Source organism: Hydra vulgaris, chromosome 04 (genome assembly GCF_038396675.1).
Source record: "Hydra vulgaris chromosome 04, alternate assembly HydraT2T_AEP".
NCBI lineage: Eukaryota > Metazoa > Cnidaria > Hydrozoa > Anthoathecata > Hydridae > Hydra > Hydra vulgaris.
Genome location: NC_088923.1, coordinates 32,693,016 through 32,707,351, shown reverse-complemented (window position 1 = coordinate 32,707,351; position 14,336 = coordinate 32,693,016). Strand labels below are relative to the sequence as shown.

At 28.4% G+C, this 14,336-nt stretch overlaps 1 protein-coding gene across 3 annotated transcripts in view; it reads left to right on the top strand.

Annotated features, from left to right (window-relative positions):
- Positions 1–1,181: 1,181 nt before the first annotated feature.
- LOC100199358 (uncharacterized) overlaps positions 1,182–14,336 on the top strand; it is a 34,577-nt gene continuing 21,422 nt past the window's right edge. Inside the window, exons 1-6 of one of the 3 annotated variants that reach the window (XM_065796102.1) lie at positions 1,182–1,512; positions 3,924–3,992; positions 7,401–7,477; positions 11,220–11,267; positions 11,357–11,403; positions 11,594–11,704. In XM_065796102.1, the coding sequence (XP_065652174.1) occupies positions 1,266–1,512; positions 3,924–3,992; positions 7,401–7,477; positions 11,220–11,267; positions 11,357–11,403; positions 11,594–11,704 (599 nt within the window). In that variant the 5' untranslated portion in view covers positions 1,182–1,265. The remainder of the gene's footprint in view (positions 1,513–3,923; positions 3,993–7,400; positions 7,478–11,219; positions 11,268–11,356; positions 11,404–11,593; positions 11,705–14,336) is intronic. The other 2 variants (XM_065796104.1, XM_065796103.1) reach the window with 2 other exon arrangements.

Below are 14,336 nucleotides of genomic sequence, written 5' to 3'. Positions count from 1 at the left end.
AAAACCAAAATAAAACATATACTGTCTTATAGCCGATGATTTTAATTCTTAAAAAAGAATTTTATTATATATTATATAATAATATTCTTTCTAAGAATTATACTTATATTGTAAATTACTAGGTGTGGCGGAATAGTGTCGCAAAATTTTCATTGGCGCAAATTTGATTGTCGAAAATGTAAAAAAAAAAAATAGTGTAGCAAATTGTTGCATTATTGATTGCCGAATAACAGACTAAGGAATAACGTCGCAAATGAATTTAATGAATAATGTCAAAAATAAAATAAGAATAATCTCGCAAAGAAGTTTAAAGAATAGTGCCGAAAACAAAAAAAAGGAATAGTGTCGCAAATGAATTTAATTAATAGTGTCGAAAATAGATAAATTGAATAATGTCCTAAAGGAGTGGTAACAAAATAGTAACAAAAACAAATAAAAAATAATAACTATTAAAGTGTGTTTAGATAACATGTCTGATGTCATACTGAAATAGTCTGCTGCCGGGGGCTTCAGTACATACACCAACTATCTTATAGCCTGCAGCCGTAAAGGAGTGCCACTACATCGATTGAGGGTTTGGGGTTTGGTAGCAATCTTTTTTTTTTCATTATTTTTTGTTTTTTTCTTTTTTTTCTGTAAAAGTCGTATGCTAAAAAGATTAGCAAAGCGAGTAAACAATTGCTGAAATTAACTCTTTGCGACACTATTCCGATTTTACTATTTGTGACACAATTCCTTTTTTTTGTTTCCAGTAGTTCTTAATCAATAATTTAAAATGTGTATACACGTTGTTTTTTTTAAAAAAAACAAAAACAAATGGGCTAGTACTAAAAAGTTTCTAAACTTTTTCTAAAGATTTTAAAGTTATTAAAGTTTTCTTTATAAACATCAGACTATCAAAAGAAAAAAAAGAGAAATCGAACGGTATTCCATTCGTGCTGTGCGTGCTGCGTGCGTGCGTGCCGTGCGTGCTGAAATTAAATTCTCGTTTAAACTGATCTCCGTTGTAGATAATAGTTCAATTTCGTGTAATATTGATATGTAGGTGAGAAATTTGGAAATATTTATCGAGTTCTTCATAAAATAAGATTCTTGACAAAAAGTAACTTAGTAAAAGTTAGTGCGTGGTTCAAAAATGGCCATTTTTGGCGTTACGTAATTATGTAATGCGAATCTATTTCGCGCACTATTCAAAAATATTTAGCGAAAACTGAAAGCGTGAGCACTATTTGAAACACTTAAGAAATAATTCATTGTAATATAAAATGGCGGCTCGAAAAAATGTAAACATCAAGAATGAAAGTAAAGTTGTGCAAGATGTAAATAGCATACAAAATAAAATGCCAAACGAGCATTTAATAAAAAAGATAAAAAAGAAAGATAAAGAAAAAAATAACTCATGGAAGTATATACTTAGCAGCAGTCTAAAATGCATTGCCTTTATTTTAGTGCTACCTCCTTTCTTGAACTTTGCTGCGTTAATTCAGGAAGAAAAAAGTTTTAAACCAGAAGGTTTTTATTAGTATTTTTTAAATATTTTATATCGACTGCTTTATTGATGATTACATTTCTATAAGCCTTATAAGTTATATCATTTTTATATATTTGTATGACTTGTATTTAAAATTATTTTGTATAAATATTGACTTGTATTAAAAATATTTAAAATATGGTTTGTATTTAAAAATTTGTAGTTGATTTTACATCAAATTGAATAAAAAATCAAGCTATTTTCTATGTAAGTATTACATAATAACATAATTTAATTTCTGAGTAATTGGCTGAAGTTTATCAATTTTAAGTATAAAAAATTTCGATGACAAATTTAATCATGCAAAGGAATGCTATCCCAAACGAGAAACTTAGTTAACTATAAAACACTCGATGCCACGTATTTATCATCTCATTTAAATAGCTGAAATAAAAGTAAACTTTTAAATAACAGGGATCAAAATAGCATTATAAAATACTCATAAGTTTCAATAATAGACGATTTTATATATATGTATATATATATATTATCTATTCAACAAACTGTTCCTTATTTTCTAGAAGTTTAAACTAAGTTTAAACTTCTAGAAAAGTTTAAGCTTAAGTATATATAAAAAGTTGTTTTAGTCTTTTGGTATCTTAGGAGATTTTAATTGCCACTAACCACAGAGCTACAATTAAAACATAATTAAAATGTGACAATAGTTAGAAACAAACTTTGCAAAAACAACTACTTTGTTTTTAATTTGTATAAAGTCATACAAATATATAAAAATATTATAATTGATAAAGCTAATAAAGATGTAATTACCAATGTTGGGGCAGGTAGCTGTGGTGAAGGCAACTTGCTTAGCAAAAGGAAAGATCCTAATCTGATATAAAACCTCCAACATTATGTTATATTTTAACTCATATCTAATTGATGTCACTTCCTATCATTTGAAATAATATGATTATATAAACTGAGTTATTTAATTATAGATAAATAATATGCTACATAAACCATTTTGTAGTTTATAAAATGTGTTTTTTTTTATATTTGATAAAAGCCAAAATATTTAAGTTTTTAGGTTTCATCAAATTTAAACAATAGTTTATCAAATATAAAGTTAGTATGGATGCCAAAATGTTCAAAAAAATACTACACGATGAACCAAACAAAGAAGAATGTATATACTGGAAAAAAAATGCTAGCAATTTATCTAGATAAATAAAGATACTATATCATATGATGATGCAATCAAATTATTCGATAACAAGTATCAAAAACACAGCTATATAAGGTACCACAAACTTTGCTCTTTTAAGCAACAAGAAAGAGAATTAATTGAAATTTCATGAGCAACCTGAAACAATTCGCTCTAATTGCTAGAATTTACTCATCTTCTATTCGACAATGACTCCTAAAAGTTACAGAAGACACTCTAGTAGCACTTCAGCACTTTACAATGGAATTGGTCACTGTAAATGTTCTTAATTTGACAACTACCACAACACCTAACACCGCGCTATCAACTTTTGCCGCAGGTCAAAAGTTATAGCCTTACAAAATAACTTGACATTAAAAATTAAAAGAATCTTCCAAGGCTCATTGTTATTAGCTTGCAAAAAAGCTAACATTGTTATTAGCTAGCAAAAAATTGAACATGCAATTCGTCGTTGTAGACAACTTGGCACCAGTAATTATCAGAATGGAGGTCTTAACATAATTATTATCAATTTTAAAAGAAACAAAGAGCCTTTAAAATTCTGTCTGGCAACAAAAATGTACTACTTATGCATTAATGCCTGGAGTTGATATTGACAAAATTAAACCGGTCACTACAACATGACAGGTTCCAATAAATATCTCCTTTATAACAGGTGAGATAAACCCTAATGTAAAACAAGATATAATTCTAGTGAGTGGTAGACCTTGGCCTGCGCAGTGTTTTGTAAAATCAACAGGAAACAAAAATCATCTTGTGATCGATTATTCAAATACAATCAATCTGCGCCTGCAAAACAGACTGCAAGTTGTGGATGAATTTATTCAGACTAATAAAATTCAGAACAAAAACAGAGAAGAAATGAACTGGAGTTTATTTATATAAACTATTTTGCAGTTCTTAAATTATGTTTAACTTTATATTTGATAAAAGCCAAAATATTTAATATTAGTAATCCTTATAGTAAAAAAACAGTCCTAATCTGCAATCAATCTAAAAAAAAATACTCAGTCCTAATTTGCAATCAATCTGCAAACAATAACTAAGGGAACTAAGTAACAAAGTTTTGATATCTGAGATATCAAAATTTATTTTTGAGAAACAGATAAAGATTGTTTTGCCCTACAAAAATTATGTTATCATAAGCTACCACTCTAGAGCTGCGGTAAAAAAAGCATAAATGTTTGCCATAGAAGCTCAATTTTGAAATTTTTATAATTTTAGGAATTATGGTTGATGTAAGACATGGACAAAAGTTGTATAAGTCATGCTATGGGCAAGGTACACCAACAGGTACTTAAAATATTTTTTTTTACAGAAGCTCTTCAGATATAGGGTTTTTTCCAAAAAATCACGCACGGAATCTTGTGTATGTTTTGTCTATTATTTTTATAATAAGTAAAAAATAAGAGTTACAGCAATCATTTAAATGCAGTGAATGATCACGCACAGAAGTCATGCACGGAAGTTAGGAGTTTGTTAATTTCATGTAGATATTTTTAAGAAAATAAATTGCTTGTGAGTATTTCTACGACTCATATTTTATATATTTTCAATGAGAAATGGCAGTCATCAATTATTTCTAGCTAAAGGATAGCAGTTTAAAAATTGTTGTTTATTTTCAAACAAGCAATATTATTTTGCAACAAAAAAAAAAAAAATGATCAAAATATATATATTTAACTTATTCAGGTATAGGGATGGCAAAAATCCCGGAAATTCTCAATCCCGGGATTTCGGGATTACAAATTTGTCCCCGGGAAATCCCGGGATTGAATGAAAAACTTACAATCATAGAAGATAAAGCCTGCGAAGAACTTTTAATTATCAAACACTATTATATGATTAATTTAACTGATGAAGTAAAGTAATTTAAACTATAAATAACACCTTTAAACGATAACACAAAATAACAATGTTTAAAAATAATATAAGTATACATTAATATATAAGAGTTATAATTCGTTTTGAAAGCTCCACCTTAAAAAACTCAAAGCATCCATCATTTCATCGTTTAATCGTGTTCGATTTTTAGAGCATAAAATCCCAGCGGCTGAGAATGCTCGTTCAGACTCTACACTTGTTGGTCGTATAGATAGAATATAGTTATACACTTTTTGAAGGTGATCACCTCTTATGCCACCACTTTCAAATAAAAACATTTCTTTTTGAATCTTAGAAGTTATACTTTCTACCCTTATAGGTGTTGTTCGTATAGCTATCAATCCTTTTTCCATAACTTCGTTTAATTGTTCACTAATTGTTTTGACTTTCTTATCACCTTCGTCGCTTCTTAAAACCTGGTTTAGCTGAACATCACAACTGCTGTCTGCTGCTGATGCTATATCTGCGGGATGAAAATGCTTTATCATGCTTACTACAATCTTTTTATTTTGATTACTTGTATTTGGTACAAAAACATCTGTGATTTTCGTTGATGTAACCTGGCCATTATGAAGATAATAAACTAAGCTACTTAATGGTGTTCTCCTCTCTTTAATTCGGTGACTCAAAGCAGCATACAGTTTATTCCCGATTTCAGATTTTTGTTGTTTTATTTTGGTCAACATAAACTCTAATGCAATGTCAGCTGTAATTAAAGCGTCTTGTCGACAAAGTGCTTCCACAGTGGCTTTAACAGGAGTCAAAAGTGCTACTAAATCAGATACAATTTTATATTCATTTTTGTCCATCTTAATCGAATCGTCAATTTTGGAATCCAATTCTAAATCTAGAAATGCCTTTTTAACACAATATTTTAATTTGTCAAATCTTTCAAGCATAAGCAATAAGCTGCTCCATCGGGTTTTACAATCCATAATCAAATGGATGACCTTTCCAAACTCAATTTTTATGTACTTTTGTAAATAATTTTCATTTTTGGTTGGGGACCTTTTAAAGACTTTTACAATTTTCCTGACCTTTGTTATAACAGGTCCAAAAACTTGGTGTTTAATAGTAACCTCAGAGGTTTCATTAAACAAAAATGAATTATTTGAATCTTGAATACAATCTTCCTCTTCAGAAGCATAGTCATTAATACAATCATTATCTTTTTCTTCATCACTGTGGTTCTCTAAACTTGCAAAGGTAGTGTGCTCATCATCTAAAATTTCATCGATTTCCAAGTAATTGGGGTCATTTTGATAAAGAACTGATATTACTGCCAGCTGTAGAGCGTGGGCAAAGCATAGTTGTTGATCACTTTCTATAATTTTTCCAAGTTTCTTCATGACGCAAGCACCATCCGTGGTAATACCAATGATATCGTCCTCAAGTTTTATTTTAAAATTGTTGAGTCTTTCGTTTAGAAGTGAAACGCACTTTTCTGCTGGCATAGATCCTAAAATGCGAATCAAACCTAAATTCCAATAACTTTTCAACTCGTGTGCGTTCACATTCATGTATCTGCAGTTTCCAAAAGAAGTTCACTCATCAAGCGTTAAGGAAAAATTGAAGCCTCTTGATATTTGATCAATTATTTCCATTATAACTAGTTTTTTAACCTGTTCATAGTAGTCTAACATCATTTTTCGAATAGTGTTTCGTGATTTTGGGACATTTTTAAAGCCTCGTGCAACTAACCCAGCTTGTATATCAGAAGAGTTGCAAGTTGTATCAAATGATATACCATCTTTTGCTGCCATACGGGCAAATACTTCAGGTAGGCATTCATCTTTTTTCGATGTTGTTGGAAAATAACTTGTGATTTTCGGTTTTTTATTTTTCGGTTCTAATAATTCTTTTGAAGTTGAAGGTGCTGTGGATAAACTTGATTCCTGCGATGTTAATTTAATTTTATGTATGGAAAGTAAATGGGTATGAAGACCTTTTGTTGAACCACCAGCAATTTTTAATATTTTTTTGCATGTTATTACTTTGCATAAGGCTGTTTCATCTGCTCCTTTTAAAAAATGTTTCCATATGAGATTTGTGCTGTTAAATTCAGCGTAGTTAGTATGATATTAGGCTAATTTCTATCTTATTGAAAAAAAAAAGTTATATTTTAAGCTATTTATTGACTAATTATCTTTATTCATAATTCAAAATGAACTTATGTGAAAACAATTATACTTCGAATTAATAAATAAAGTTTATTTAATATACCTTCCGTATTTGATAACTTTTAATGTTAAAGAACTTGTGACAATCACGCCAACGTTAAGAATTTAAAAAATAAAAGGAAAACATTGCATAGAGAATAAGCAGCTCAACAAATTTTATAGCGAAAATTTAGACATTTTAAATAAATAAATTAAGTTTAATCAATTTTTGTTTTTATTTATTGTTTATTACAATCCAGAAATCCCGGGAAATTTTAGAGACTAATCCCGGGATTTCGGGATCATGAATTTGTCTGTAATCCCGGGAATTCGGGATCACGGGATTGCCATCCCTATTCAGGTAGCCTAAAATATGATAAAAATATTTTTGTTATAAATGTTTTTTAAGAAAGTCATAATAGTATGCATATTGCCTAAAGTCCCAGATTTTAATTGCTAAAACAAAGAAGAAAAAAAATCATGCACAGAAATGAAAATGCCCTATAGTTAAATTATTAGATAAATATTTGTATATAAGCACTCAAATTTATTTGAGTGCTTATATACAAATTTGAGTAAATGTTTTTATTCAAATTTGAGTAAATGCTTATATACAAATTTGAGACAATGTCTTTAAGCATTTTTATTTATATCGTAGTTATTCTGGATGCTCCAATTGGTTACTCTTCAGATATATGGAATTTAATATATCCAGAAATAGCAAAAATAACAAAAGTATGTCATTATTATTTTTATTGTTGTTCTTATTGTCATGTTTCCATATTGTCATGTTTGTCCTGTTTTTATGTTGTTATTTATGTGTTTCTTTTTTTTTATGTTTTTTTTTTTGTAGTTTTTGATTGATCAATTGTTAAAAAGTTGCATCAACATTTTGTTATAAATAAATCATTATATTGCTTATTATATATTAAGGAATAATAATTATAATTATTATAAATAAATAATTCAATTTACAGTGCTTATATAGAATATTTATTAAAGTTTAATCATCATAGTTTTATTGTTATAAATAATGGTTGTGTAACAGTGTCTTGGTTGGTTTTATTTGTGTAACTGTTACACAAATCTACACCATTAAATTAAAGAACCTAAATGCCAACACTCCACTTCCATCTTGCATCAGTACAGCACTTTTTTAGACATATTATATGTAATATATATTATAATTTTTGTATATATTAGAAGTTTTTGAGTATTTTTGTTCTTTGAGTTTTATAACCTTTCTTTCTTTTTATAACCTTTTATAACTTTCTTACTAATATTGGAGCTATTTATTATTATCTGATGTTTATTGATTTTCTTGTATATAACTTTAGATTTATTGGTTTGTAATCAATAAATCTAAATCAAATTAGGCTTTTTAATTAAAATTGCAGCAGATGAAAAATTTGATTGGTTTTTTAATATAAAGTTAACAGACAAAACATTAAAACTTTAATTGATTTAACTAAACAATAAAGCATATTTTTTTTGGAATAATGATTGATTTTATCACTTAGCAAATGTTATGTTTATTAGTATGTACATTTGCCAATATGGTGTACACTCTTCTGCACCTATGGCTATATCATATGTGCACTTCATTGTGACAATTGCTATATCAGTAAATGTATGCACACTTCTCATAAAAACTAGCAGTTTATATGTGAAGCATAAACAACTGCTAAAATCCAATTTACCCGTAAAAACTGGGTCTGTTCTACACCTACAGTTCATATTGTCAGAATGATAGGTCTGTTCTACACATATCATTCATAGAATGTGCCTGCCAACTTTATTTTAATTTCGATAGGTTTTAGTGGTAGAAAATAATACTTTATCATGGCTTTGAGTTGAAGAATATATATAAAAACTAGAAAATAATTTACTTGTTTTTGGTAACCTTTAACTTTTTTATTTTAATGCAGCAGTTCTTTTTAATGTTGTTCAATTACATTATTTCATGTTGGCTTAAGACTTCACAATAGATTTTAAATGTTTTTTATTAAAAAGCCAATTATAAAATGTTTCAAAGAGCAAAACTATGAACAGCACTAAAGAATCAAAATCAAGAAATAAACAGATTGCATTTATAGCAACATGTTTTGTCTTAGCTTTTAGTGAATGATTAGAAGCAGTGAGCTCCATGAATGAAGCTACCAGTTAATCATTTTTAAAGATAGTTTATAGTTTGTATATATAAAAATATATACAAACTATAAACATATAACTTTATAAAACATATAAACATACTATGTAACAATTATAAATAAATTATATATAACACATATTAACACATTATATATTACACATATAAACACATTACATATTTGTAAGAGCACATGCTTAATATTACGAGACATTATGTATTTGCAGAATAATTTAAAAAGGCTAGATAACACAACCCAAGGTTACTAGATGGCATTATAGAATGCCATTTTGTTATTGTTTTAGATAAATTTAGGGTCATGGCATTAAGTGACATTATGACATTATTTTTGCATTTTCAAAAACTTTAGACTAAATTTTATATATGTTGTAAATAAATGCTAAAGTTCTAAAAATAGCTTTAAAATGTTTCATTCATTTTTTATTCACATTGATCTAGCCATAAAAAAAAGATACCATCACACTGTCTTAACATTATTTATTCTGATATATTTTTTTATTCTAATATTTTTTATGCTTGAGGCAATGTTTTGAGCAATTGTAAAAATAATTCACATAAGGTAACTTTAAACTATATGTTGATATATATATGTGTGTGTGGGGTGTGTGGTACCAAAATTCAATCAATAAATTTTTGTACTATTTGTTGGCAAATTGAGACCTTTTTGTACCTTCAGTCTGCAAATTGGAGGACTTTTTTTTTTTTTTCTAGTCAGCAAAATTCCTTACGGCACTGTTTTGAAAAAGGTGGGTGCAAGATCCACTTGCCATTGAATATGCTAATCTGACAGGAAACTGACAACCTTTCAGAACAAAATTCAAATTTGATGGAGCCAACTTAATTTGAGGAACAAATACCTGTTTACCAACAGAAACACCTGTGAAAAACCTCTGCATCAATATAATTATTTTGAGCACAAACTTTCATTGAAGTGCCATTGTATAACTCAACTTTGAGATCCAAATTTCTATGTAACACAATTGCACAACCAATTTTTAATTTTAAACAAGGAGGAGGCGTACCTAAAGGAGTTAAGCTGCTGAAAAACTCAACAGGAAAATTATTTCTTTCATTAATGTCATCAGTTTCAATTTGATCAGTACTTAAATAAGTTTTGATCTCTCAGAAATTTACACGCTTTTTCATTGATTGATAATGAATCCACATTACTGGTTAAAAGTTAAAATCATTAAATCATAAAATCAAATCAAAACATTAAGATTAATCATCTTCAAATATGTTTTCACCAATTTCATTTTCTTTTATAATGCACTAATGCAGTACTTCAATGTATCCTTTAAAAAGATCTCATAGTCTAAAATCAAAATATTATTAGTGTCAATTATGAAAATAACAAAATAAGTAACTTAATAAAATAAGCAACTGAAAATAAGCAAAATGATATCGATTGATTGTAACATACTTGGATTTAATAAGACTCTTATTTTTAATGTTAATCGATTTAAAAAAATAAACACTTAATTATTTTATTGAAATATTATTATTATTACTTTATTATAACTATGAATGCAAAATTGAACCTGTTGTTAATAAATTCCCCCCCCCCCCCCCCGCCTTTCTTTAAAAAAAAGTATATTAAAATAAACTAAAAATTCTCTGAAATTTTAAATAGTTTAGTTAAAATTTATTTATATTAGTTTAGTTGAAACTTAATTCAATTGGTTACCCTTATCAGTTTTAACTGATAAAATTTTTTTACAAAGCATTTTAAAAAATCCACTTAAAAAATCTTCTAACAAAATTTTATCTTCCTATTTGTGGCATTGCAACACACTTGGTGGTCTAGAGACAAAACTTATTCTTATAACAATTTTTCTCCAATTTCTGCAACCCTATAACAAACTTGGTGGTCTTCAATCTTATTATCGACTCAGATGTCCTCTGCCTTGTTTACCTTGTAACTAAGGACACTAGTAATAGTAATTAAACGCATTGAACTTTGACTGGACTATGGCTATAGTTGAGATAAATATCTCTTCACATAAAAAATATAAAAAGTGAAAAAAAAAACTTTATCAAGAAATATAATATTTGTCATTAAAGTTGTCATTTTTGCAGTTTTTTAAAAAATAAAATATTTTTTAATATATTAAAAAATAAAATAGTTATTTTTTAATATATTTTATTATAATGACTATTATCTTAACTTACTTATTGAGTAATTGATTTATTAGAATCCATTTATCTTTATGATAATAAAGATAAACATATGTGAGAAATATGTTTGTTTTCATATTATTTTGCATTTTGTAGCATAATATCTTTTTAAGAATTAATGTAATTTAGGTTTGCATTTACGATCGTGCAGGATTAGGATATAGCGAAAAACCAAAGGTATTCTCGACTTTCTTTTACTTGAAATTTTTAAAATAGAAATATAATCTTTTAGCTGATTAATTAAAATTGTAAATATTGTTGTTTAGTTAGGTAATGAAACTAAAAATGGTGGTCACCCATACACAGTTGAAAGGTAATCTATTTCAATTATTCATTAAAAAAACATGACAAACATGAATTTGGAATTTAAGCAATAGTTATGCTTTTTCCCTTGATTAATTAATATATTCTCAAAAATAATAACCATTTTTACTTTGCTTCCCCTTGTATATTTGGTTTTGATGAACAACTTGAACTTTTATTGAAAGACAAATTATTTTTAGAATGGTGGAGGATTTTCATAGATTGTTTGATGTTGAAGAAAAACCATTAGTTCTTGTTGGTGCAAATCTTGGTGCGTCTGTTGCAAAATTTTATACTCAAGTTTTTTCAAAGTATGTATATTTTTTTGTATACAAAAGTTTTATAAAATTAGTAATAATGAAGTTTTTAAAAATGATGAACAATTTTTTAAAATAAAAACTGATAATAAAACTTTTATGCTAATATAATATTACTGATATTAACCAATAATAATTCATAATACTAATGATAAGACTGATGCTACTACTACTACTACTACTACTACTACTACTACTACTACTACTACTACTACTACTACTACTACTACTACTACTACTGCTACTACTACTACTACTACTACTACTACTACTACTATAATCCCTATGAACAGCTAGTTGTTTTTAGTTACAAAAAGTAAAGCCATTATGTTTTTATACTTATTTAAAATAAAAATATTTTTATATTTAATAAAATAATTTATTAAAGTTGAGATACGTGAGTGGTAGTGACATGTATATTAGGCCATGCCAAAATATCACGATTTTCAGAAAATGAAAGGTCGCGGTATAATTACCTGTTCTATACATAAAAAGAAGTATATAAACTAAATTTGAACTCTCTAGGTCCATATTTAGTGCTGGAAGATGATTTTAGGTTTTTACGCAAATACGAGAAATCGTTGTTTTTTTCTGAAAAAAAATATTCTTTTTGAAAATGAAGAAATAAAAAAGTTAGGAAAGGTATTTTTTAGTTTAAAATCTAATATTGTTACTATAACAGATATTTGGCCAGTGCACTTTGGTCAGCTTCTAATGATATTAATGCCCTGTGCTCTCTGACAACTAGCAGTATATCTTGTTTTTTGTCCTCCTTTAATGTGCTACTGATATATCTTTGTATAAGATTGATACTCCGCTCTGCTGGGTCATTTGTAACATTTAGAGATTTTACAAACTTACAAAATGATATATAAGAATCATTTTCCTCCAGCTTTCCAGCAGCTAAACCTGTTTTCCAGGTAGGAATTTCGTCCTGTATGCCTAGAACAATGAAAAGAGCCCAACTTTCCTCTGTAATCAACTCTGTTACCTCAGAGGTTGGTAAAACTAGGACAGCATCAGGTTTACCATTGGGAATAGTGTTGATATCTGGTACCTCAAAGGTCAACAGCTTGTCTAGAACTGCAAGCTTCTCTTCAAAATCTGGATCTGCCAGTATTAACACAGCAACCTTTGGGGCAAGGTACCAAGAGTGTTGCTGAAAAAATTTCAGAAAAGCATTGCCAATTTTGACATCAAACTCTTGTTGTATAACATAAGCTGACTTGAATGACAGGAAATCATTCTTAACAGCATATTCTGCTTTGTCTGAACGTAAATACCATGGAGCATAAAAAACTGCACATATAAAAGCTGACTTTTCCAGGTGAGGTAACTGATCTTTAGGCAGAAAATCTATTATACATGATGTCATAACAATAGCTAAATTGTAAAGACTGTCAGCCATGAAACGAGCATTGTGATTGGCTCCTGGTTGATAAATTTTAAAACCATTCAGCTTTGGTGATGAGACATTTAAATAAAAAGCAGCATACTTAACTAGATGATTATAATCATCTCTTGGAAACACTTCGTGATTAAGAGCAAACTTCAGATATTCCTGAGCTTCCAGGTAAAGTTTATGAAGTTCAGATCCAACTTCCAGCTTCTTCTCATCAAATTTCTTAAACTCAGACAGGTTAGCTTTTTGAATTATGGCATGATATACTTCCCAGTCCTTCTTGAAATCTTTATAGAACTGTCTATCTGGTGCAGCAGTAGGTCCAAAGACAATTACAATTGCCTTATGTATTGCTATTTCAAACATGTGATGTCTGCATAACAGCCAGAGAACAGGTTTTCCCAAAATATAGCACAACCTGGTTATAATTCCTCCATGGGCTCCTGTGTTAACATTGGTAGTATCTGCAACAATTGCGAAAATTTCATTGCATATTTCAAAGGGCTCAAGTAAGTTGTGAATAATTTCTGTTTCATCAACAGCTTTGCCAGACTCTGCAGGTAAAACACCAAGTAAGAGATCGTTTTTATTCTCAAATTCAGGACTAGTAACACTGACAGCAACTCTATCTCTTACAACAGATTGCAAGGTATTTTCATCTAAATGTTTTAACAGCTTGCCATCAAAGTGGAGAACAAGATGTTTTCCAGCCATTGTTTCTCTGTAATTTTCTCTGATGGTATTGCCTAAATAAAGAACATTTTTAACACAATATATTATTGTTATGATGGTTTATTTTTAGGTAAATATTCCACTCTTTAAAGGTATAGTAAGATTTTAATCATAACTTTCATTTATAATAGACTTTCATTAGAAAATCAGGGATAAGAAATATGGCATCTGAAGAAAAACTTTTTGATTTGAAAAAAAAAACTTAATTTTGACTGGCAAAAAGTTGGCATAAAAGACTTTTTCTTTAGGTGTCCCTTTAAAAATTACCTTGATGTTCAATTACTTTCGCACTTTCTCTTGAAATACTAGATTTAGAAATGCCCATCTGAGGTTTTATTATGAGCAGCACTATATTCAAAGTCATTATCACTACCTTCGAATGAGTCTTTTTCTACAGCAAAATCTGGATCTGTCAAAGTTGAGTCAAACATATCCAAATTGGCTGGACCAGACTTGTATCTAAAATATTTACATAAATAAGTTAGGATTTCA